We start from the raw sequence: 25,398 nt of genomic DNA on the forward strand, positions 1-25,398 counted from the left end.
CTCGTGAACGTGAAAAGCGCCAAATCTATTATTGGTTTGCGTTATAGGCTATATAGATCTACTCTTCACTTGTGTCTGTATTTGTATATATATACCCGACTTGTTTACATATGTATATATACATAAAGCTGCACGAATCAAAACTCAAGAGATTGGAAAGCTATTTAGGAAAACGATGGCTTATCAAAATGGATCTCAAACTGAACTGTTGACATACGCTAAAACTATTGAATGTGTTGCTACGCGAAAAACAATTTGAAATGAAAACACTAATTTCTTATTTACGGTTGTTTATCTTATACCAGGTGGTACTCGTGTTTGTGTTGAGCATCGCGTCCCTCATCATTTATTTCATCGACGCATCCAGGTAAAACAGCCCTCCCCCCAAATTGAAGGTTCTCTTTGATGATGAAGACGCAGGCCGCCTATTATGCACGTGTCCGATGCTGATGGATGTTTTTGTTTGTTTGTTCTTTCTCGTGCCGCCATCGACGTGCTGTCACTTTCAAGCGAGGGTGTCGAACAATGCAAGGAGTGGTCGAGCAATATGACGCAGCAGATCGACCTCGCCTTCAACATATTTTTTATGGTTTATTTTTTTATCAGAGTAAGTGGCCAAGGCGAAGCGGCCGATGAAAATCAATCATCGATCGAATGATTCGTCATTTATTTCAATTGTTTTTTGTTTGAAGTTTATCGCGGCTAGCGACAAACTGTGGTTCATGTTGGAGATGTATTCTTTCGTCGACTACTTTACGATACCTCCTTCATTTGTGTCCATCTATTTGGATCGAACATGGATCGGTAAGTTGCGGCCTGGATGGATCATCGGGAGCTTTTACTCCGCTTAACATTTGCCATCATTTTTGGACATTTTCAGGCCTCCGATTTCTTCGTGCCCTGAGGTTGATGACAGTGCCGGATATCCTGCAGTACCTCAACATTCTCAAGACATCCAGTTCCATCCGGCTGGCTCAGCTGGTCTCCATCTTCATTTCTGTTTGGTTGACGGCCGCCGGAATCATCCATTTGGTATACGCATTAACGCGAAACTTATAACGTTAAAAAAAACCTTTCATTATTGGATTGATATTTTAAAAAAATTAATAAAAAAATTAGCTGGAGAATTCCGGAGATCCGCTCGACTTCAGTAACCCGCATCGATTATCGTACTGGACGTGCGTCTATTTTTTAATCGTGACCATGTCAACGGTGGGCTACGGTGACGTCTACTGTGAGACGATCCTAGGTCGGACGTTTTTAGTTTTCTTTCTTCTCGTCGGCTTGGTAAGTTTTGAACCCACTTTTCTCTATTCCGGCGGAAAAAAGGCAGTTTTTGATTTTTTGGTTCCGTTTTTTTTTTTTTTTCTTATGATTCTAACCTTTTTCTTTTTAATATTGAATTTGTCAATTGAATTATCGATTTACATCCACGGGATTTTTTATTTTTTTCGTTTTGAAATCAAACAAGAAATTGTCGAGTGCCTTTTTGTTTCCAAAACGTTGCGCTCAACTTTGCGGAACGCAAGTTTATTTTCTTTAAGCGCATTTTCTTTGAGATTGTTGCGATAAAAAGAAACGATAACAAAAGTCGTAACAGCTGACGTGACAGAATTCCAAACGGAATGTTTGACGGATGATTCGTCAAGAAAATCATCTTTTTAAATTATAAACAAAATTCAATCAAAAACCCGCGGGGAATTCTGTATGACGTTCAACCTGTCACGTTAAAAAAAAACCAAAAAAAAAAGATATGTCAGACTACTCTCCCCCTCCATGCTTTGTCCATGGTCCTGATTCCCTTCAAATCGACGGAACGAACAATTCATTCGTGTTTATATTCTTTTCCATTATGGTCTCGGTGATTGTCGTCTTGCTCGGTAGATGATTCATTTTTTTTTTTTCATTTTTTTTTTCCTTTTCGTGAACAATAGCCCAATATTCATCATCTATTTTAATTGGATTCGGTATCGATTTTGTCTGTCTCTCTCTCTCTCTCTCTGTCTCTGTCTTTCTATACTTCATTATGAATATGTCTCTATGATGGCCTTTTTCATTTAAAAAAAAAAGAAAATTTTCACTAGCAAGAAAACGTAAAAGGTTAGGAATATTATGCTAAACGAGTTCCCAATTCTTCTTATTTAAACGTAACGATTTGTTTGATGTTTTCTCTTCAGTTTCCGATTTTCATTGTTCAATCGACTCAAATCCCAAACGAGCCTCGACTCTTTCCGTGTTCCTGCCCTCAGTGACCCCGACGTTAATATCGTGATTGCAAGTTCTTTCCTACATCATTTTTTTCAATATTGTTTTCAACCTTATTTAGTGCTAGTTGACCGTGGTGTAAAAATCATTTGAAAATGTCTTGATTTTAGAGGCCTGGGTCGGTCCTAGTTGAATTCCTCCTTTTCTTTTCATTCCTCTTCCCTTCGTAATGACTGTACACAGTCACCTTTAAATCCTTCAACCTCGTACGAATTTAAAAACGAAAGAAATGCAATTAACTGATGGACCACGGAAAGAGACGAGTCGGCTCTCTTTGGTCTTTGGTGGATTTGGTTTTTATCATTTTTGAATTTTTTTTTTTTTCAAAGTAACTCTTTGTTAGTTTTTATTCATTAAAAAAACAAACCACCGGACAAACTTTGAAAAAAAAACAACTGCCGCATAGGGAAGGGGCCACAAACAAACAGAGTTCAAGGGTATTAAGTGAGAGAAACGTTCCTCCCCCCCAAAACACCCCAAGGTATTTAAGTTGATGAGAAAATCATAAACTTACATATAGGCAGACATCATCTATTGGCCTGACTAATGTATCGTAGTGACACTCCTTTGAACAAAAACATGATTTCCCAATCACCCTCGTTCGAAATAATAAGAAGACCGAAAGTTTGTGGGGTTTGAACGACCCCGCCCTCTTTTTGTTTTTTAAAGTCTTCTTTGCTGATTTATTGGCGTTTCGTTAGTGAAAAAAAAAACAAAAACAAAACGAAGTGTGTGTTCGATTTGGACTCTCTGTATACCCCATATAGGCGGTCTTTGCCAGCTGGATCCCTGAGATCACTGAATTGGTGGGCAATCGCACCAAATACGGGGGCGAACATAGAGTGGAACACGGAAAGAGGTATTGCAAATCCCATCTTCTGTTGGCTCTCTCTCTCTCTCGCTCTATTTTTCTATCATCTATTTTTATATCTCTCTATAATTCTTCGATTACTCGTTCGAGATGCAAGTTTCACGTATCAAAAAAGAACAATTTCTCATTCGAGCAATATATACCTGTGATTCCATCCCACCTTTTTCGATGTCCTTCCATCGCGAGTTGAACTCGTGTAGTAGCGGCTGCTTAATTGAATATTGACGTGATTGCGTTGCACTTATTGTGTATCTACTCCTTTTTTTTTTGTTCTTCCGAATTAGAACCTTTGTTTTTTTTTTTGCGGCTCTATTGCATTTGAATAATGCAAGTGCTGTTTATGACCCTCCTGTACATTCTTTTTACCTCATGTCTCGGCTTCGCCCATTCTTCCTAATTGCCTTAACAAAACTTACCTGTACGAAAAGGTACAAAAGAAAGACGTAGAAATGTGTCATGCAATTTGACTAATAGTTTGTTTTTTTTTTGCCTGGGTACGGGAGAATGGGTGCAGATTTTTTGAGTAATCCTGGACCTCCTGGGTCTTCTTTTTTTTCTATAGACATAGTCCTATATATAGTTAGTAGTACATCAGTGCTCGCTTTTCCTCCCTGGACATCCCCCCCCCCTTTTTTTTTGGCCCTCTGTATTTTTCGATTTTTGTCCATGTCTTTTATGTCATTGGATAAAAAGAAAAACAAATTAAAAAAAAAAAAAAAAGAAAAAAGGAACGGACTTTGAATCGATCGATGGGGCATTCGCAAGGGATACCAGCCCCAACGAATATAGTGACATTAGTTTACACGTATATAATTGGTGGTAGAGGTCCTTTATACGGCGTGAAGATTATCAGCTAAAAAGAAGATTGAATAAGATTCGGCACGCGTTTCATTGGTCCAAGTGCCACGTCAGACGTGCCCATGTGTGTTTTAAATTCTCAATTTTTATTTTCGTTTTCAATGTCGATAAAACAATTCTTTCTTCACCCCGATTCGTTCAATCGTTTTTTTTTGCATTCGTATGACTTGTGATTGTTGAATCATGCCGATCGATCGATCCCCGTCTTTTTCGTTTTTTTTTTTTTAATCTTTTGAATTTTCTTTATTTTCTATTTAACTGGTTACCTTTGATCAGTGTTCCGGAAAGAGATGTAGCGTTGCAGAAACAAAGCATGGAGGGAAATGACGTGTCAATTGCCATATATGAAGTAATTCTTTCATAAGAAAGCGTTTTTTTTTTATCGTCAAAGGAAAAAAAAACAAGCGAGACAAACTGATCTTGTTCACATTTTCATAACGCAAACGAGACCTGTATTTCTTTTCTTTTTAATTATGTTTTGATTTCTGTTCATTTGGGGAAGGAGAGAAATAGTAGAATATTTATTTGAATAATGAAAGAGAAACAAAAAGAAAAAGTACGGTTGAAAAATGTGACCAACGGGACGCTATTCCTTGTGTTCCCGCTCTGTATATATATAGGCCATCTTTGCCAGTTGTATCCCTGAAATTATTGACCTGATCGGCACTAGACCCAAATACGGAGGCACGCTGAAGAATGAACGTGGACGCAGGTACAAAACCCAAAAAAAAAAAAAAAATTAAATAAAAAAAAAAAAGGCAAATCAACACCAAGAATTGTGTTCCAGCAAAAAGCCTCTCTCAAATACCGTGTGCAAATAATTATACCTATTCCAATCCCAACCCTGAATTACATTCCAAAGAAAAAAAAAATCCTTTTTCCTTATTTAACATCTTTTTTATTCTGTCTTTCCTTCCTTCCATTTTCTTCTTCTTGGTTATTCGGGCTCCACAAGAGGGACGAATGTGCTTATATTTATTATATGCAATAGACATCGTCAGGGGGTGACTTGTGAATTAAAACAATAGAAAAAAGTGAATCGTGTGGATTTCAAAGAATTTACGATATCAAGGAGAACCCCTTTTGAAATCAATTAAATCAAAAGATTGTCAATTGCAAGTAAAAAAAAAAAATAATAATAATGTTCCAGCTGATCATTCTATCCATGGCTTTGAGTCTGTCAAGTTGAAACCCCCTCCCCACTTTTATATCTATCTATTAACACTCATATATCTTGATTGGCTTTGGTTTTCAACTATTTTTTCGTTATTGATCTTCATTTTTAAACCTAACATCTTAACCCTATTTTCCACAAATGATCGTGTAACGCGATTTGAGTGTTTAACCAAACACCGTGTGGTACGCTAGTACATGATCTCTTATATCGCTCCGTATACACACACTCACACCAATTGGAAACGTATATATATATACATTAACCTCATCCACACACACATCCCACCCCTTCCCACACCCTGTGTACACACATTATCACAACTGAGTCGCTCATCTGTATAAATATTATCCCATTTCCCTGTACCTTTTTTTTTTCAACCCTCGAGTGAACCCAACATCCTCGGCTCTTCGTTCTGATTTGGTATTTCGGTACACTAGCCTTAATTTTTATCATTGTTTTAATTTTTTTTTTTTAAATTTTTTTTTTTTTTCTTTTTTAAAATTCCTGAGATTATTATTATCGGAGTTGTAGTGCGCTGCACTGATTTTTTTTTTTTTTTTCTTTCGAAATTGTAGACCTATATAATCAAATAGTGTAATGCAGCTTTAGCTCTGACGGAACCATAACCACAGCTGCTTGGATGGTTTTCATTTTTCTTTATACATATATACATATATATTCCTCCCATACCGGAGTAGTTAAAACAATTTTGTTTTACGCTTCCAGCTTATTGAGTCGTTACAAATTTGTTTACCCGCCTTGAAAAAAGAAAAATTATTTCTCGATATTTGTCGTGAAAACTATAACGACATTGCAAAGACGTACTATATACATTCCAAATCGTTGTAAAATGAGATCTTTACGACCATGCCCTCTGGCTTATTTTTTTAAAAATATTTTACTGTCGATCATTTAAATTCAAGACGATTCTCGTATAGCCGATTGTTGCCCATCGTTCCCATTATTTTGTCCAGCAACTAACAATAGTCAAATCAACTCGGATTTTTTTTCCAAGGCATATCGTCGTCTGCGGACACATCACCTACGAGTCAGTGTCGCATTTTCTCAAGGATTTCCTTCACGAGGATCGAGAAGACGTCGACGTCGAAGTGGTTTTCCTTCACAGGTAAGCGACTCCATTTTCTTTCATTTCCGGGCCGGTTTTTTTTTTTTTTTTTCGTTTTCCAACAGGCCACAAAACTCGCCTTGTTTTTCGTTTTTGATTTCTTTATCCTCAAGAAAATAGGAAAGGGTCAGGAGACCCAAAGCCGGAACTAAACTTTAGTTACGTCTTGGGTCTTCCTTTGCCCCCCCATCTATACGTCATTTCACCTTTTGCTGAATTAGTATAGCCTTTTTATTGTATTACCTTCGATCCTTAAGATTGACCCTCGCAGAACTTATACAGATGGAAGCCAAGCGAACAAGACAAGCGATCAAGACGCGATCGACCCCATTGATTTTGTTTTGTTTCCTTTAAAAACACGCCAGGAAAAAAACACACACAAATTTTAAAGAACACGTGAGAATGATGATTCTCGACATTTAAAAAAATGAGCTTATAGTAGTACTGACGTCACGTTCTGTATAGATCAGTCACGACAGAAATGTATTCTGTTTCAGCGGGCACGTTTTAATCTGAACTCCGTGTACCTAAAGGGAAGTTTGAAGTCGGCAAATGGAAGGGGAGAAAGTAAATGCATCGATTCGTGAATATGTGTCTCGTAGAGAGGAGAAGACCCATTGACGTCATTACCTGAATGGAGGTTGTCTATTATTAGGCTAATAATCCTCGAACAGCCGACAGCAGCACTATACATTTTTGAAAACGGAATACAAAAGAAGATGTTGATGGTAGTCTACATACATTATGAAACTACACATAAGCCTACTTTTTCTTTTTGCCACATTATTACGTTCAAAAATCGGTAAAAGAAAGAACTGAGCCGTGTTTCTTTTGTCTGCGTTGCCCGTGTGAAACAGGAAAGAACCCGATTTGGAGCTGGAAGGCCTGCTGAAGAGGCACTCCACCACCGTCAAGTTTTTTCAGGGCTCCATGATGAATGCCGTTGATTTGCAAAGGGTCAAGGTAGATCGAGAACAGAACCAAACAAAACAATATACGCACCGTGACAAACTGCTTGCCTCCCGCCTCTCTCTCTCTCTCTCACTTAAAATTTCCTATTCCTCTTTTATCTACATCGTTTTTTTTTCTCGGTATTTTCTTATTAACACATTCATACAACTCTATAATTGAATGATTGATTACTGTTTTATTTATCTTGTAATTATTATTGTTTTTTTTACCAGTGTGTTTTCCACTTTTTTTTTCACATTCTTTTATTTCTTTCAACTTGTCTTCCACTTTTTGCGGCGGAGTCGGTAGCAAGATTGCAAAATATCCAGCCAGTATTTCCATAAGGTCTTCTCCAAAGAGCTATTAAGAGATCTTCGTCGTTTTGCAGATCCGTTGGCTTTATTTTTTTAAATCTTCTCAAGCTTATCTCATTAATACATATGGCCGAAACATTATTATTTTTACGGTAGCTAACTAGAGATACCTGGATATTTTTAAATCAGAGAAACGTAGCAACTGATAAGATGTGACATCGGTGAACTTGTGTGGAAGGAAGACGAATGGAATAGAAAAATGGAAAGGGAATTCGATTGACGAGTCATCATTGGATTGACATCTTCCACTCGTATACTCAACATACCTTTTGATTTACGTTTGTGGTTTTCCTATTCTGGGACTGTGGTTTTAGATTAGCGAGGCATGCGGATATCGTGATGAAAAATATTTCGTGGTTGTTGATTGTTTCGATTTGGTTTTTTTTCTTCTTCTTTTTATCCATTAACAGCTTTTTCTATTTTTGATGATTACCCATAACCGTGTTTGTAGAAAGCCACCAGACCTGGAACTTGAGGGTCTTTTCAAGCGACATTTTACCACCGTGGAATTTTTCCAGGGCTCCATAATGAACCCTATTGACCTGCAACGAGTCAAGGTGAGTGCTCTATCATGTTGCAATCGACGAGCTAGTAGACGGTGAACCATTGTCGATCGATCCGACTGTGGCACATGTGCAGGCTGACAAGAAAAAAAAAAGAAAAGAAAAAGAGAGTTCTCTAAACGTAGCAACATACAATACTAGCACAGTGTCAGTAAGCAGGGTTGATGCAACCGTAACTAATTGGGTTGAAGCAGTTGCAACTCAGATAGGCAGCTTAGTTCACCGTGACTTGTTCTCACCATAATAAACTAGTGTTAATAAGAATAACTTAAAGAATAATTTAACACTAGCCATAAGAAGGCTAGTGTTAAAAGCCTGTTTTTCCGTCGTACGTAAATAAACAGACGTGCCGGGTATTTCCGGTGAAAATAACTTGCAGTCGTACGAGAAACAGACAAACAATTCATTGCTTTTGTTTTTTCTTACCCTTGTGACCTTTGGCTTTCTGGATGAAAGAGAATTTAAATGCGTCTAGCGCTGCGTTGATGGTTATTCCGTCTATCCTTCTATATGCTCTTGCTCTCTACCAGATTCATCCTCTTTTGCTTATACTTCATCTTCTGTCAACTCCTTGTCAATGCGTGGAATTGCTTAGTGTCCTCGGTCACTCTGTCGGCTGATGGAAGCCATTTCTGTCACATCACTCCGTGGTTTTTATTTAATTTTCAATTTGTTTTGATTTACCTTTCAGTTGTTTTTTTTATTTATTCGTGTTTTGTAAACATCCTTCAGTTTTCGTCGGTAAACTGTATTCAATTGTGCGTAACGACGCGAAAGTCGTTTGTCGACGTCATTCGATGTGATGAATGACGACATTTAGACAACCCTGTTCTTCTTCCGTTTTCACATTTTTTCAGCGAGTTTGCACTGCCATCTTGTGACAATACCGGTGAGGGTAGCGTTTTAATAGTTTTTAACCCTCAGGGTTAGGCAACATGTTGGTTACACACCTACTCCATAGCCTATGTGTGTCTCTTCGAAATATATCCGTCGCCATCAGTGCAATCCTTAGCCGTCCTATCTGTGTGTCACGTCCATTTTTCTCCTGTCTTTTTTGTGTAAACCAAGAAAGAAAAACTTTGTAAGGTAGGGCCGTCACGATCTGCTTGCTCAGCCTAACAATTTCTTACGTCTCGATTCCACGTAATAGTCGGGAAGTTTTGCACGAATCTCTCGAGGTTTACCTATTTCATTTTAGTTTTAGTTTTTGTTTAAATCTAACACTTGGAACTTTTCTGATGTCTGCTCGTTTTGCCTGCCCGTTGTTCGTCAATTTTTTTGGCTTTGTCAGCATTGCATGGTGGACTTGTCTCGATGATCTTGTGCCCGTTTTTCTTCGCCCAGTTGGTCAAACACTTTTTAGGATTTCAGTCGTTAGTTATACCTTGACTTTCCACCGTACCTTCTTGACTCCCCTACATGCCTCCACATTTCGACTATCGACGTGCCAGAAAACAAAAATTTTTAAACACTAAAATATGTTAATCTTTTGAATTGATTAATGGCGGATTTTAGGTCCACGAGGCTGACGCCTGTCTCGTCTTGGCAAACAAGTATTGTCAGGATCCCGATGCTGAGGATGCTGCCAACATCATGCGAGTCATTTCTATTAAGAATTATTCGGACGATATCAGGGTCATTATTCAGCTGATGCAATATCACAACAAGGTAAATGAGTTTATCTTTTAAAGCCCCCATTTTTTTGTTATTTTGTTGGAGGCTTTATGAAAATCCCGATTAAAAAACTGGCTAAGAACCAAAGCGTGTCACGTGATTCGTGATGATGTAGTTCTTACGACACCAGATGCTGCTTTTCTTGAAATGAAAAAATGTATTCTTTAAAAAAAAAAAAATGGTCTTTTGACATTTTGGCAGGCTTACTTGCTGAACATTCCCAGTTGGGACTGGAAACGAGGTGACGACGTCATTTGCTTGGCTGAGCTCAAGCTGGGATTCATAGCCCAAAGTTGTTTAGCTCCGGGATTTTCCACCATGATGGCCAACTTATTCGCTATGAGATCATTCAAAACCGTAAGTAGTTCTCTCCATTTTTCTTTTTTCTTCTTCGCACAAATCGCTTTAAGGAAAATGTGTTGTCCTTTTGGTCGGGGCTGATACTGAAAGAAATGATCTTCTTTAAAAAAAAAAAAAAAGGATGGTATTTAGAAATATATCTTCTGGCTTTCGTCGAAAGAAACGAACAAAACATAGGGCGATAACATTGAAATCTGCTTGGCTCGTGGCCATCTGTTTCTTTTGTGGGTTGTGTGACATTTGCGCTAGATATGGCCGTTATCTCCTTGAATCCTGTCCGAATTGAAAATAATGGGCGGTTATGTACCCGATAGTAATCGATCAACTCACAAACAAATGTTAACTGTCAGCTTTCTACATATGTAAGGTTAACGGGCTACACAAATGTAAAAGGGCTGTTCTTCTTTCTTTAATGAAAACAAGTTTGGCAATGTGTAAAACGTTAATTTGAACACAATGTGCGCATGCTAGTCATCGGACCTACAGTCATGGCAGAACGATTATCTGCGTGGCTCCGGCATGGAGATGTACACCGATACGTTGAGTCACACCTTTATGGGTCTAACGTTCACTCAAGCGGCCGAGTAAGTAATACTAATTTCCCATCAGCATCCCCGCCCCTCCACAATCTCACGCCCTTATAGAAAATAACCCAATCAAAAAGAATCGTTGACAACATGAAACCTAACCAACCAAATCAACTATTTCCCCCTCCTATCTGCCCTTTACACACCCTCTATCACGGTTCGTTTAAGTCGCGCGGTCCAGGCTGATGTGGTTCAGCAACCTACTGTTTGTTTATCAAATCGTATTGATTTCGATAAACAATGGACTTGTATCAACAGCAGGCTTGAATGACTTTCTCTTATCTGACGCCGTCATGTGAACGTGTATATGTGGTATACGTCGTCCGTCCGAGGGAATTCGAGATAGGGGGAAAACAAAAATAAGATACAGTCGTTAATTGATTGAGTGTTGTTACTGAACTGTATATTTTCACGCCGTCCTTTTTCGCTATGTCTACTCGGCTATTCGCGTCACGCAATTCTTTATTTAAAGCTATGCTGCACACGTCTGTGATAGTGGTGTCGATTGGTTCCGTACGCCATCTCTCGTTATATCCCACATCGCCTAAATTTATTTCTATGCGTGTCTGTGCTGTTATCCTTTTTTTTTTATTTGTTTGATAAAAATATCGTTTTTAACCGAAATGGTAAGAGCTTTGGCTGCAATGTCGTCGATCAATACGTCCGATTTTTGTTTTTCCAAAAAAAAAGGCATTATCGTGAGAATTGATACTCGTGACTCTTGAGCCCTAAATTACCGAGAAAAAGCCATATGCTATTTTTTCCCCCGACATGTTTGACAAGTTATGGCTGAGCCAAAAATATTGCACGATATCGTCAATAACATGTGCCTTTCGTTTTATTGCCATATTATTTGATCGTATTTTTCCTCGTGTAAAGCCCATTGGCAAGTTTACTGAAGTCGTTCATGGCTTAGTTATTTCTCACTTGGTGGTTGCTGCTGGTCTTTTTTTGTTTTGTTTTTTCATTTTTCTTTCTTGTTTTTGTGTCTCTTTGTCTTCACGTTTTCTTCCAGTCACCGGATACGCAAAGGTGGCAAAACGACTACCTTCAGGGTACCGGATGCGAAATGTATACGGAATCCTTGTCTCCCTCCTTTGCTGGCATGGTATTTCCTGAAGCTTCCGAGTAAGTTCTTGTCCGGCCAGCAAAGAATTTCAATTTTTTTGTGTTAGACACAAAACCCCAATCGATTTTTAAAAGAATTATTATTATTATTTTTTTTTTCCCAATTCTTCTTGACCATTTTCCACCTCTTCCTCTGTCCCCTTTTTTTGCGTGTTCTTTTCTTCAATTTTTATCACCGTCTTCATTACAAAATCCGTAGCAAGGGTTGGCAAATGCTAGCCTCTATCAGTGTTTAGTCAGAAATGTTCTCGCATACAAAATCAATGAAAAAAAGGTGGGGATTCAGCATTTGCCAACCCCGAATGATTTAGGTATGTGTAGTACGGCACTTTTCGACTAATTAAACTAATCAAACCCAAGCAACAAAAAACATTGGTCGACTAAAGTAGCTAGCTTCGTTTTTACTCTTTTTCTCGTTAGTTTGTTTCGTTTTCACTGGTGAGACAGGTCATAAACATAACGGACATTGTTCCTTCATTCATCCGAGACGTAGTACGATGGATGGGACTCTAGATATTATTAGAATTGCATGGAATCTTCTTTAATTTTACGATCATAATTCTATTTTTTGCGCGATTGTGAAACATGATCGGTGCTGACTTTGAATTTCGAACGGAGACCCTACATTTGACACGGCGATACAACACGTCCGAGCCAAAACGGCGCAACCCGGGACATTACGACTCGTCTGTGTTTCTGTGTGTGTGTAACTTGAAGAAAAAAAAATCAATCTTCTTTACTGGTTCGATGACAAATGCATCGATTCTAACAAGGCTATTTATATATGTGTAACGCATGGCTGCCTCCAGCAGTGTCCTGAACGCACGCTTTTCTTTTCATATTACAACAATTTTTTTCAATATCTAAGATTAGGTCAGTATATGCATGTTTTCTATAAGGATCGGAATGATGGAAGTTATTCAAAGCCTGCTCTACTTTTACTTTTTGCGTAATGAGTAGTCTGATATTTTAAAAAACACTTTTTGGAATTCCTTTTTTCTCTTGTTCTTGAAATAGAACGACAAAAAAAAGTTAACTTTGCATGGCGTTTGCAGGGTTGAAATCGTAGAGAATTGAAACGTAGGAAAACAGCTGTACCTACATACCCTATCCATCACACACCCACTCCCCTCAACTTCCCGGATAATTAATCAACAGTGAATTTTGGTTGAAAAATAATGTTAATCTCGATTGTTATTTCCCCATTCGGTTAACCGCACGTTCAGGTTGTGCTTTACCAAGCTCAAGCTCCTCTTGCTGGCCATCGAATTAAAATCTGAAGACGGCCTCGATTCGAAGATTTCCATCAATCCGCGCGGAGCAAAGATATCGTCCAACACGCAAGGATTTTTCATAGCGCAATCAGCTGACGAGGTCAAAAGGTAATCGATTCATGATTTCGTATATTTTTGCTTTTTCTTTCACGCCATTGTTTTTCGTTTGTAGAGCCTGGTTCTATTGTAAAGCTTGCCATGAAGACATCAAAGACGAGACGCTCATCAAGAAGTGCAAATGCAAAAATTGTAAGTGAATCTTTTTTCGTCTCATTTGAATAGCCTCTTCAAACCTATTTGTTCAACACAGTCTTGCACTTTGTACACTGTGACACAACATTCAAATTATGTTTACACACTTATATAAGCAGTCACCACAGCACTTATTCACAATTATAGCCGTCCTCGTCCATTTCATTTTTTGGGGTGAGAGTTAAAAAAAAAAGTAATAACCGTAAAAAAACATACAAACTAGAACAAAATGATTAAACACATGATACAAAAACAATTAGTTTGACATTAAAAAAAAAAAAAAACGGTTTATTTTACTTTTTGGTACATTCCGACTGCTTTGTTGATCAATAGATGTGGGCTTTATGATGGTTCAGTCGGGACTATTCGGATTAACGTCCCAGAATCAAGAATCAAACGGTAATTAGATTGATTTGGTAGCTTTTTTGTATCGAGTATGAATCCAGACAAAGATGTTGATGCTTTCCTCGTCATTCCAGTCCTCATCTAAGGGGGCAGGACATTCAATTTTTTGTATTGTCCTTTTTTTTTTGCTTCGTAAAGAAAGTACGCGGTGTCATGTTTCATTGTTGTCCATTTCCGAGTACCGCGCCTCTTTTAATCGATCGTCCACCAAACACAGTCCAAAGCACAAAAAATTAAAATCATAAAAAATCATTAAAAAAAAAACAAATCACAAGCTTGCCTTTTTTTGATAAAAAGAGAAATTCATTAGCCATTATGTCTATAACATTTCGTGATGAACAAGGCAGTCTGTGTTCAATGTACTTTGCTAATTTGTAAGCGCATTTGATATCGTCTGTCTTCTTACTCATTTAGTCTCATTGTTATTTATTTGTCTCGTATCGCGTTTCATTGCTGATTTCTCATCCTGCCTCTTCATCCTTTTCTCATTCGCTGCGGCCACTTGCACACATACACACACACAAAAACCAAACAATTGTAAACAAAACTCGCATTCGCGCAGTGGCCGTCTTCCGGAAAGGTGTTCGAGCTGTACAAGTCATCGGTCGCGCAAGTATGTTTTCAATAGCATCACTTCTGTGTGTGTATGTAGTTAGTTATCTATAAATATGGTAATGTTTGGTATAACATCGGGTTGAAATTTAGAGTTGTAAAAGAAAGAATTTGTTTATCTCGAGGTATGGCAGGGATTCTTCTTAATTGATGGTTCCGTACTAATTAAAATTAGTTGACAGTAAGAAAAACAAATTAAATAACATTTTCTGTATTTTAATGGGAAATAAGACATTTGAAAGAATTTGTGATAACAAGAGAGCTTTGTTTGTGCTTCTCGTGTGTTATTGGCGCTAGCGTAAAGTAAATTGGATACCTGTATTATCAAGGCTTTAAATATCCCTATACCGAAAAATTAATTGTGTTGTATATCCTTGGTAATATTTGGCAACTGGAGGCCGTACCGTCGTTCAGTGTCATATCTGTGGTGTCTTCATTGTGGTCCTAATTGTACATTTTCTTATTTTTTGTTTTTGTTTTGCTTTTCTCTTTTTCCCCCGACACCCTCTATCTCTTTTCTACATCTTTCTATCTCTCCTTTCTCTTGTGCTTTCTCCGTCATTCTTCGTTTAGGTGCGGATTACTCCATCTGCGACAGTAAGTGACACCACTTCTTCCCTATCTTTCATCTTTTCCAATACCTTTGTATAGAAGCAAAGTTCTTTAACAATGTCGAGCATGACCCATATTCTATATAGGCAGACTTCAAATTCTTTTTTCTCCCAAACAATCCACTTGTTTTTATTTAGTTTTCTCTCTTGGTTTTAGTTTATTCTTTTTACAAGTTGTGTGTGGTTTTCCACCCTTCTCCGTTTCTGTTCATACCGTCTCAATTGAAATTGTTTAGTTTGTTGTTTATTGTGGTTTAGTTAAATAGTTGTAACAGTAACTAACGTAAAACAGTACGCAGATGTTGGATATTAATTTTTTTAAATGACGGCAACGGTGTTCCTGAGCCTGCGGCAAACAGTTGTCTTGATTTGCATATAGGTTCGACGCGAACATTGGCATGCGCCGTGTGTGTATACTTTTAGTGTGATCACACTTAAGCCGTAAGCTGCTGCTGCTGCTGCATATTTTTAGTTCATGTCCGTTTTTCTTGTGCTGCCTTCCGTTTTTGAAATTGTTCGCACATCTAAAAAAGAACTTCGCCAAAACGGCCTGTCCGGCGGGAAATGAGGGCATTAGATTTTTAGATTGTGTTCTTTGTGTGTTGTGTGTTCTTCTCTTCACTTTTGATGAGTTATTTTTTTCCAAACATTTCATTAAGACTGTAGTCCTACACAAAAAAAAAAAATCCGCTAATGTGTCGTGCTGCGTGTGTGATGTCCGTGTGTGGATTCAACCTAGCGCGCGCGATGGGACTTTAGAAGCGAGCAAACTAGGCTAGCTCTTTGTTTTCATTATACTTGCAGATGACCATGTGACTCCTCAGTTTACGCCTCCAGAGTTGCCAAAGCGGGTGCATGTCAGAGGTATTTACACCCAAAAACTAACCCACTCTTTTCAAAAGAAAACTAGACGACGGTCTATCTAGAACTCTTGATTTTTTTTTTCTTTCCTATCGATTTTTTTTCTAATTATTACTACTATTGTTTACTATTACTACCACTACTACTATCATTGACATTAGCCGTGTGCGTTTTTTTTTTTTTGGTCTGACGTCAAGCTGACAGACTTTTTACTTTTGTGTTTCAACTATTGCTGCAAATATCACTAGAAACCAATAATTTTTTTTTCTTTTCAATAGAGCTGCATTTTGTCATCATTAACGCCTAATAGAAATTCGAAGATTTCATACTCGTAGCATTTTTAATTTATTTTTTATGGCTCATGAAATTAGATTTTCCCTTTGTAACGGGACTACACAAAACCATAATATTTTTGTGTGTGCGTTTTTCTTTTGCCTTGCAGGTGAATTATTACGGGATGACGATCCGCGATGTAAGTACCCCACCATTTCATTCATTTTAGCAACGATAAGGCAACGGATTTATTAGCTCTTCAATTTGATAAATTACATTTATGCGTTGTCACTGACTGTTGGTTTCGATTGCTGCGGCACCGCAGCTCCCTTGCACAATCAACACAATGCAGCAACCACGCCCTTGCTATCGGCCGTCAACAAGACCCACAGCAGTACCAACAGGACCATCAATAAGCTGACTGGCAACTCGTCCAGCGTACGCGGAGTCATCGACGGCGGTCATTCGCCATCGCCCGATTTTAACGCCAGGTATTCGCGTCGGCCTATTATTGACGTTATACCTAACGAAATGAATTGTTTGCACTAAAAAAAAAAAACGCGCAGCCGTTGAATTGCAGTATCAATTTTAAAGCTGGTCGAATCAAGTCCAATATTGCGTGCACTTGCTGGGCGTTCCTTGATGAAAGAGCTCAGTGCGCAGCACAGATAAACAGACTTTTGCTTTGTTTTAAGACTCGCACACACAAATTGGCTTTGCATTAAACAACAACTCGGCATCACATTAAAATCGTTAATCAGGGCTGCGTTTGGTAAACACTTGATTGCCAATTGTAACATCTTTTTTTTTCTGGCGAACGCGATTTACTAACAGTTAAGAGTTACTGATTGCGTTCTTTACACTGGGAAGGAAATATCTAATTACAGCCGAACAGAAATGTAATAATGAACCAACAAAAACAAAAAAAAAACAACACATTTTTGTGAATTTCTTTTTTCAGGACCAAGGAGGACAGTTCCTATGCTGGTTACCATCTATCATATGAAGTGAAAAAACTCATGTACGCGTCACTTGCCATCAATCTTTCCGAATGATTTCTTTTTTATTATTATTATTATTTTTTTTTTCATTTTCCGTATTATTTCAGTTTTCTTGGAAATGTGTGTCGTAATTCAGCACTCGTTTTATTTCTTTCAGACTCGCAGCTTATTTTTTAAAAAACAAAGCTTTTGTTTTCTGTGTCGCATTTCCGTTTCGTGTCTGCTGAACGTCTAACCCAATTGCCCGAGAGTCTGTGTGTCACATACAGTTATCCTTTGTTACAACTGAATAATTCGAAAAGACACGAGAATTGAGTTTAAAAAAGAACAAAACAGAGACACTTTGATGTTTTAGTTTGTCTCTTCTCGTGCAGTCATTCATTTATCGGTTGCGCCTTCACTTGTATAAATCAGTTGCCTTCGGTTTTCGTTTTTAAATTTTTGGTTACATCATTTTTTTGGTTTTCTGTCTGGAAACATTGATTCCAGTTTTAAAAAATGTTATATTAATTTGGAAAACTTCCTTCGTTATTGAAGAGTACTGACATTTTTGATTGGATGTAGGCCTACGAGTCGAGGATCTGCTGGAAATGGAACACACAACACGGGCATTGCTGACGACCAGGCCAGGGATTTCGATTTCGAAAAGACGGAGATGAAATACGACTCGACTGGCATGTTTCATTGGTCCCCCGCTCGCTCCCTGGAAGACTGTATACTGGTAAAATTGCATTATTCAAAACATGAAATTGCTTTTTAACTTAAACGATTTCGTGCGCTGTAGGATCGCAATCAAGCGGCCATGACTGTGCTGAACGGACATGTCGTTGTGTGCCTCTTTGCCGATCCCGATTCGCCATTGATCGGATTACGTAATCTGGTCATGCCTCTTCGGGCCTCCAACTTTCATTACCACGAATTGAAACATGTGGTTATCGTCGGTTCCGTCGACTACATCCGTCGCGAATGGAAAATGCTTCAAAACCTGCCCAAAATTTCAGTGCTCAATGTGCGTACCCGGATTTTTCTTTTTCTTGATGACATTTCATCTTTTTCTTTATTCATATCCAGGGATCACCGCTAAGTCGAGCGGATTTACGGGCCGTCAACGTCAACTTGTGTGACATGTGCGTCATTCTTTCGGCCAAAGTGCCCAGCAATGATGACCCGACCCTGGCCGATAAAGAGGCCATTTTGGCATCGCTCAACATCAAAGCCATGACGTTCGATGACACAATCGGTGTCCTATCGCACAGTACGATTTCGCTATCCCATTTTTCATAGTTTTCGTTTTCCTAAAAATGAGCGGCTTATTCCAGGTAATAGCGGTCGTGAAGCGCTGACTCCAATTGGCAGCCCGATTGTTCTCCAACGACGAGGATCTGTCTACGGTGCAAACGTTCCCATGATCACGGGTGAATGAACGTTATCCAATTTTTTCTTACTGACAGCAATGCTAACGTTTAACCGGCTTTTGTGCAGAATTGGTGAACGACAGCAATGTGCAGTTTTTGGACCAAGATGACGATGATGATCCCGATACAGAACTCTACCTCACTCAGCCATTTGCTTGCGGAACTGCGTTCGCTGTCAGCGTGCTCGACTCCCTGATGTCGACGGTATGATCAACGTTCTATGTTCTTTAACAAACAAACAAACAAACAAATTTAAAGTTATACTAATTTATCTCGTACGTTTTAGACGTATTTCAATCAAAATGCTCTCACGCTCATCCGGTCTCTTATCACTGGTGGAGCCACTCCTGAACTTGAGCTTATTCTCGCTGAAGGAGCCGGCCTTCGTGGAGGATATAGGTGAGTCTTGGGTGAAAAGAAAAACAATTTCGACTTAAAATGGATAGAGCATTTCGTTGTTGATGTTTAAAAAACAGCACTCCAGAAACACTCGGCGAAAGGGATCGATGTCGAGTGGGCCAGATCTCACTCTACGACGGACCTTTAGCCCAGTACGGTGAGGGTGGAAAGTATGGAGATCTTTTTGTTGCCGCACTTCGGAATTACGGCATGCTGTGTATAGGCTTGTACAGGTATGCAACTCATTTAAACTTTATGATTGATCGAGTTTGAAAAATAACTTAAACTTGGATGAGATTAGGTTTAGAGATACCAGTTCATCAGTTGATGCTTCATCCAAACGCTACGTCGTTACGAATCCTCCTGACGATTTCACGCTGTTACCTACCGATCAGGTATGTTGATTTCCGCTCATTAGAAAAGAGATGAGTTACGTGAGAGTTCCTTGTTTGGCCAACAGGTGTTTGTCCTGATGCAATTCGATCCCGGTCTCGAATATCAACCTAACCGTGGAGAACAGCATGGCCGCGAGGGAAACTCCTGACTCTTGCTCTGTAGCGCCCTCACCGATGGTCCTTATTCTTACATTTGAAGTAGTAAATCAAACTCAGTCAACTCAACACACACTTTAAAAAAAAAACGGAGCAAAAAAAAAGAAAACAAAGAAGAATCGCGGAATAAGGCGTGCGCTTCAAACATTGGCCTCTTCAATTATCATTGAGTATCATCCAACTTCCTTGTCCCCCCCTCTCCATCCTCCTTTTACGAAAAAAACAAACAAATAGCACCCCCGGTGTTCCCAATTTTTTACCTGAGGTCTTTGCTGTCACACCCCTATTTCGATACAGGAGAAGAAGGAAAAAAACTTTGGAATGTAGGCCCCAAATGGAAGTAAAAGAGAAAAATGAGGGAAGGGGTTGGGTTCGTTTGTAGGAAAAGATTCTATGGCGACCTCCATATATCCAACGATTGTTGAACTGTGATACCTTGTAAGAAAAAAAATATTACCCATAACAAAAAAAAACAAAAAAAAAATATGACTGGCCAAGCGCAGACAACGTACAGATGTTACCGCAAAAGTTCTGGTCAATAATTGCTCCCTCCTTTAAAAAAAAAAAAGAAATCCCATTTTGAAAGTTGTTTACTAATTCACAGTCAAACTGCAACATTTTCTTTTTTCACTGTTGTTGCCAGGAAAGTATTTCATCCGTTTTTTCATGGTTATATCCCATGTTTTGTTGAAAATTTCGTTACCAAAAAATAATACCATGGTGAGGTGCTCTACAGGCAAAAGAATCCGATCTTTGATTCGCTGACAAACTTTGTTGAAATTCTAGTCCACGAATTACGACTTTGACTATACTTGAAAATAGCCGTCTGAAGTTGGAGCGTTCATTAAACGACCTTCAGCTTCTGCTGGTTCTACTAATATGCAAATACTTGAATTGTGTGAATGATCGTCATTTGCGTGATGACATTTCATGTGTGTGTGTGTGTCTGTGAGATGAATTATGATCGATATTGTTTGATCCTCTTTCTTCTTCCCGATAGGCTGACAGATTTTTTTCTTTCAGGCCTTCATTTTTTTTTTCTATAATTCTATAACTTGTTCACACACGCGAAATCGCATTTTCATGTTTCCCGAGAGATGAGAGAAATCCGCTCGTTAGTACTCGCGCTCCAAAATGAGTAGATTTACCCCATCGTGTTCTAAAACGAAAAATACTGCTATAGTCTAATTGCTAAATTCTCTTCTCTGAGTGACATGTCGCTCCTATCTTCTATCTTTTTAAGAAAAAAGGCATTTCTTGTCTTAGCCATTTTAATTCTCGTTTTTTCTTTTCACTATTATCTGTATCTGTCGCTTTCTTTCTCTTTTCCTCTGTCATCATTTGCATAGCATTCTAGGCCCCGTCAGTTCGTAGTCTTTTCTGTAAGAGGACAGTTTTTTTTTTAGCTGTAGGAAGTGAATGAGAAAAACACGAATTTAACTTGTGTGACTCAGCGTTGTGGTTGACATGTCTGCGTTGTACCTTCAGTTTGTTTCAACTAAATTTTAAATTCTGTGACCCGCCCCAGGAACTTGACACCCCTGGAATGTTATCCCTTGCGCCTATTTCACATCCTGTCTTTCTCTTTGATTTTTTCTTGCATCCAACTTTGCTGCTGGTAGTACCAATCTTTTGTTTAAGAGTCAATTTGGACGATTTGCGATTAAATGACCCTGAATTATTATATCTTGGGATGGGAAAACCCATGTAAATGTAATAAGGATGATAGGAAAAAATAGTGTTATTTGGGGATGGGGGGAATTGCTGTGAAATGGTTCGTTGTTATGTCATCCAATGCAAAATGAGTTACGTCTCTCACTCTCTCCCTTCTATCTCTCCATCGTTTTCCATTTGACTGTCTTTTATTTAATTTCTTCTCTTCTCAATTCACCACGTCACCGAGTCAATGTTTCTTACAAAAAAAAAAATAATATTAAGAAAAACAAGAAAAAAAGTCTATTTAGTCTTGAATTCTATTTCTCTTTCTCTGTCTATTTCTCTCTCTTTCATTTTTCTCCGTCTTATGGATTCGTTGTTTTGTCTTAACTTCAATTTCCCTTTCTCCGTTCGTAATTCGACATTTACATACAAAACCGAAAACGTTTTTTTTGTTTGTTTTTCAAAGCACTGAAGCTACACCCACCTCCTTGCCTTATTGTTTACCGTATTTAATCGGAGAGGAAGAAAAACAAAAAAAAACATCAATACACATGTTTATTGCCAAAGCCAGTCCTATCATCTGCTATTATCTAATCATTTTTAAGCCCAAACGTTACGAAAAACGACCCTCTTAAATCAAGTTTCATGAACGTCTTAAATTTTCCATTTCTCGAACGTATTCCCTTAGTTGTTTAAGATCGGCCATTGCTGCTCGAGCGATGTGCGATTCGGGAGTATTTACGGGCTCGTGAATCAGGATCTGAACGGCTTCTTTCAGGAAGATTTCAGCATCTTTAAGTTCCTTAATCAGCTGATCTTGTTGCATTCGGCCGCTTTCAAACTTTCTATTGGCCAGGCACACCAACGGCACATGAAGTTCGTAGAGTACGATTCCTATTTGAAAGTATAAAAACGAAATGTTCTTTTCCTGTACAATCTTGGAAAAACAGAAGAAAAAACCTCGGAGACGTGAGTAGCCTGGACACAAGTGATGAAGAGCTTCCAGCAGTTCGGAACAAAGTTGAGCTTTGCGATGGAGTAAACCGACGGGCAATTCCGGTATCAAAAATCCTGGCACGTTCCCGTACAAGTGGACCAGCGAAATGCGCAGTTGAAGCAGGATGACGTGATTGACGTGAATTTTCTTGGGCAAAGTGAGAAATAATTCTTCGCATCGATCAATTAGATGACGATCAACAGGTAAACGTTGGATATTTTTGACGATATTCTGCGGGTAAAATTGTGTTACGTAACCCCTGGGCAAATAAATAAAGAATTCTTTTAGGATCTGTGTGAATTTAAATTAACCTGTACGACTTCTTCTGTTCGACTAATGTCCTCGGACTTGATTTCCTCACTGCATTCTGAACATTTCCAGCGAAGAGCTACCGAACTTTCTGCGTCGTGGAGTTGGCCATCGTCGTGAGGTAAAACCCAACCGGAGGTGCACGAACGACAACGAACGGCGCTTGCAAATGTCCCGAATTCGGTGGGATCTTGGCAACGACGACAGCGACAGGTAAAATGTTTACTTTAAAACAAAAATCATTTTAAGGAATTATTACCTGAATTTGAAATACCGTATAATTTACCAACCCTTTCTCTAGGAATGTTCTGCGTTGCAACGTCGTTTGTAATGGATCCGTGTAACTTACGAATATTCCTTCACCTTTTGCATATTGCATTCAAATCAGCTCATCGACGATTGTTTTATTGTTTTTTAAAACAAATCGATAAAGAAGTTTTTTGGTTAAAAATACCTTCCTGGATGGGTACGGTCGCTTTGACTGTCATTTGCGAGTCATTGCTCATTGATATTTGAGCGTTGGCGATGCATGAATGAGCCATCAAAGATGCCATGTAAAACGTTCCGCGCAAGACTTCATTCGCTGAAAAATGTGTAAGTAAAAGTTAAACTTTTGTCTTAACTGACGTATGCGGAATGAGAGATCCACTGCCAGCTAAAATGGACATGCAAAAAATAAGAAAGTTTGAATGACATTAGCAAAAGAGTTGGTTTTCATGATTGAAACCTGTAAACAATCGAAGCCAAACTTTCTGCACTCAAATAATTTATAAACTATCGAACCTGAAAAGCTTCATCCCGATAGCAAAATACCATTCCGAAAACAAAGTCTATTATTTAGTAAATGTTTTGTGTTGCATCTAAAAAAAATTCAAAGAGTTGTCTGAGTTAGTGAAAGAAAGATATAGCCTACTAAGTCAGCCAGCATTAAGTTGCTTCTTGCATTGACCAAGTTAACTTTTTCGAAGATTTACAATTAGATAGTGGCTGCTCTTGATGGTCATGACGGCGATCAGTTTGTTCGATGCGGATCTCTAAAATGAGTTCTGTTAAGTTGTGAATGAAATGCTGGGGATTTTTAAAGAGTTTTTACCAAAGGAGTTGACATCGATTGCCCCGCAAATCTGTTGGACTAAATCGTCGTTGATGTCGGGCATTTCTTCAATTAACATCTTCTCCAAAAATGGCGTGATATTCCGTTGATTAAAACCCCAAATCGAAGTTTTTTGACGGGCTTCCATGTGCGATTCAAGGTCCATCAACAGCTGCCATTTGTTCGGTTGTTCTCGGCGTAGGAGTAGTAACCGTAGTGGCAACATTAACATGCTCAGCTGCACAGGTATTCTTTGAATCTTTCCATTTTTCTGTCTGTTTTCGATTTCTGGAATGATTTTCTTTAGATAGCAGCACTCCTTTTGATGTTCGGATGACATTTGACAATTGTAATTGCATAATGGACTTCGGCAATCGCTACAAATGTAAGCTTTCGTAAAAAGGCGATGGCATCCGAAACAAACGTGTTGTGATAATGGGCCAGGTGCCGCAGCCAGCGGATATTCCTTCATTACAACATCTCCCGGTTTGAACGCACGACCGGCCACGAAATACCTTATGGTAATACGTTTTTTTACTTTATAATCTCAGGTTTCTATCCTCAAGCTGGGAATATTAATTCAACGGCTTTATACCTGCCCAATTCTGGCGAACTATCCAACCGCATTGCAGGACTACTTCCGTTTGACGATGATCGGTTATTCGATTGCATGATTTTTCACGAGAGTGTTGAAAAAAAAAAGGCTGAAGAATATTCTGGAAAGAGGCGGAAACGAACGATGTGACTGTTCTTGACTAGATACAAAAACAGTACTGGCGTCTTCAACTGCTACCGTATAAAGAAGACCCAGACCGATGGAGTTTAAAATTAGACGATAATAAACAAGCAAAAGGCCTGTGTTTTAAGACTGGCATCTCAGCGTAGAACACTCCCCTCCGGGAAGACATGTTGGACAAAGATTGACGATATTAATACTTCTCGGTTAAAAATAATTCGACTAAAATTAGCTCTTGCTTACCATTTGAAAATACTGCGCAATGTTTATTCAACGATTGGTGCAATTATCTGCAATCTAACTGAAAAGTCTCGAGCATAATCTTAGGGTTGTTATTTAAGGTATAAGTATTATTTTTTAAAGTATTTGTTGTTTGGCTGCTTAGCCTTGGCAGCAAGAGGCGAAAATGGCCGCTTCTGAGAATTACTGAGAGCCTTTGCCCATCGTTTTGTTCCATTAACACTGGTGAGAAAAAAAAGTAGTTCTGAAGCCTAAGGATGTAAGCAGCCGAAAACCAATCTTTAGCTTGCAGAGCAGGACAAAGTAGTTTATGTAAGAATTTGTTACCGGAACACAGCAACCGAAACCGGGTTTTGGGCAATATATGGGTGTTCCAAATTCGATGCACGGAACAATAAGTAATTTTGTTAAATGTTTTTAAATGTTACTTTAACAGCCGCATCGTATTGAGCGGGAAATGCGATCCGGACTGGACGCAACTCGGTGATACATGCTGTGTTTACAATTTTACATAGGTATACCGATGAAATATAGTTAATATTTAATTTAGGTGCTTAACCTCTCAGTGTGTCTCTATAGTGTCCCTTGGTGATTTTAGTTGGATTGGAGTTTTCTTGTGTGTGAAAGAGGTAATTTTGTTCGTGTTGGCTAATAACTGTTTGATTCATATAATCTGTTCTGATTTTCTTCGGGGTTGTCATGGCTAGGAGTCAGATAAATCTGGTGGTCTTCTAAAGGCACTGATTAATTCGTTATCGTTAATAGGCATTCTTACT

The 25,398-nt window shown here is 38.6% G+C and overlaps 2 protein-coding genes and 1 long non-coding RNA gene across 4 annotated transcripts in view; 1 reads left to right on the forward strand and 2 right to left on the reverse strand.

The window, feature by feature from the left end:
- LOC116931518 (calcium-activated potassium channel slowpoke) overlaps window positions 1-21,813 on the forward strand; it is a 28,811-nt gene extending 6,998 nt beyond the window's left edge. The window contains exons 2-30 of the mRNA XM_045180140.1: window positions 306-367; window positions 511-607; window positions 693-804; window positions 881-1,032; window positions 1,120-1,287; window positions 4,615-4,706; window positions 6,187-6,297; window positions 7,155-7,260; window positions 9,701-9,853; window positions 10,061-10,216; window positions 10,691-10,803; window positions 13,161-13,316; window positions 13,381-13,457; window positions 13,794-13,859; window positions 14,428-14,478; window positions 15,051-15,074; window positions 15,893-15,952; window positions 16,392-16,421; window positions 16,548-16,713; window positions 17,184-17,243; window positions 17,788-17,944; window positions 18,008-18,232; window positions 18,295-18,478; window positions 18,543-18,638; window positions 18,706-18,842; window positions 18,925-19,037; window positions 19,115-19,270; window positions 19,339-19,432; window positions 19,498-21,813. Coding sequence (XP_045036075.1) covers window positions 306-367; window positions 511-607; window positions 693-804; window positions 881-1,032; window positions 1,120-1,287; window positions 4,615-4,706; window positions 6,187-6,297; window positions 7,155-7,260; window positions 9,701-9,853; window positions 10,061-10,216; window positions 10,691-10,803; window positions 13,161-13,316; window positions 13,381-13,457; window positions 13,794-13,859; window positions 14,428-14,478; window positions 15,051-15,074; window positions 15,893-15,952; window positions 16,392-16,421; window positions 16,548-16,713; window positions 17,184-17,243; window positions 17,788-17,944; window positions 18,008-18,232; window positions 18,295-18,478; window positions 18,543-18,638; window positions 18,706-18,842; window positions 18,925-19,037; window positions 19,115-19,270; window positions 19,339-19,432; window positions 19,498-19,581 — 3,258 coding nt within the window. The 3' untranslated portion in view covers window positions 19,582-21,813. The remainder of the gene's footprint in view (window positions 1-305; window positions 368-510; window positions 608-692; window positions 805-880; window positions 1,033-1,119; window positions 1,288-4,614; window positions 4,707-6,186; window positions 6,298-7,154; window positions 7,261-9,700; window positions 9,854-10,060; window positions 10,217-10,690; window positions 10,804-13,160; window positions 13,317-13,380; window positions 13,458-13,793; window positions 13,860-14,427; window positions 14,479-15,050; window positions 15,075-15,892; window positions 15,953-16,391; window positions 16,422-16,547; window positions 16,714-17,183; window positions 17,244-17,787; window positions 17,945-18,007; window positions 18,233-18,294; window positions 18,479-18,542; window positions 18,639-18,705; window positions 18,843-18,924; window positions 19,038-19,114; window positions 19,271-19,338; window positions 19,433-19,497) is intronic.
- Window positions 6,731-9,066, reverse strand: LOC116931521. Of its 2 annotated transcripts, XR_006652116.1 has the most exons (6): window positions 8,870-9,066; window positions 8,612-8,801; window positions 7,479-8,262; window positions 7,064-7,418; window positions 6,928-6,983; window positions 6,731-6,824 (listed from the first exon to the last, which is right to left on the reverse strand). It is a non-coding gene; the product is annotated as an uncharacterized LOC116931521 (long non-coding RNA). The 2 variants fall into 2 exon arrangements; XR_004399023.2 differs by having other exon boundaries at window positions 6,731-7,418; window positions 8,870-9,063.
- On the reverse strand, window positions 21,786-24,436 carry LOC116931519 (SET domain-containing protein SmydA-8). The gene is made up of 8 exons (XM_032939103.2): window positions 24,242-24,436; window positions 23,647-24,161; window positions 23,528-23,587; window positions 23,008-23,136; window positions 22,844-22,916; window positions 22,556-22,778; window positions 22,208-22,475; window positions 21,786-22,141 (listed from the first exon to the last, which is right to left on the reverse strand). The coding sequence occupies exons 1-8, from the start codon at window positions 24,316-24,318 to the stop codon at window positions 21,891-21,893; spliced, it is 1,596 nt and encodes a 531-aa protein (XP_032794994.2). The 5' UTR covers window positions 24,319-24,436; the 3' UTR covers window positions 21,786-21,890.
- Between the last annotated feature and the right edge of the window lie 962 nt (window positions 24,437-25,398).

This window comes from Daphnia magna, linkage group LG10, assembly GCF_020631705.1.
Source record: "Daphnia magna isolate NIES linkage group LG10, ASM2063170v1.1, whole genome shotgun sequence".
Taxonomy (NCBI): domain Eukaryota; kingdom Metazoa; phylum Arthropoda; class Branchiopoda; order Diplostraca; family Daphniidae; genus Daphnia; species Daphnia magna.

What these genes read in the sequence shown, in the direction of transcription:
- LOC116931519 (XM_032939103.2), bottom strand. Translation starts at nt 24,318, where the DNA reads ATGCAATCGAATAACCGATCATCGTCAAACGGAAGTAGTCCTGCAATG. An exon ending in AATCGATGTCAACTCCTTTG is followed by an intron (nt 23,588 to 23,646) that starts GTAAAAACTCTT and finishes AACTCATTTTAG; the next exon opens with AGATCCGCATCGAACAAACT. An exon ending in AGGCTACTCACGTCTCCGAG is followed by an intron (nt 22,142 to 22,207) that starts GTTTTTTCTTCT and finishes ACTTTCAAATAG; the next exon opens with GAATCGTACTCTACGAACTT.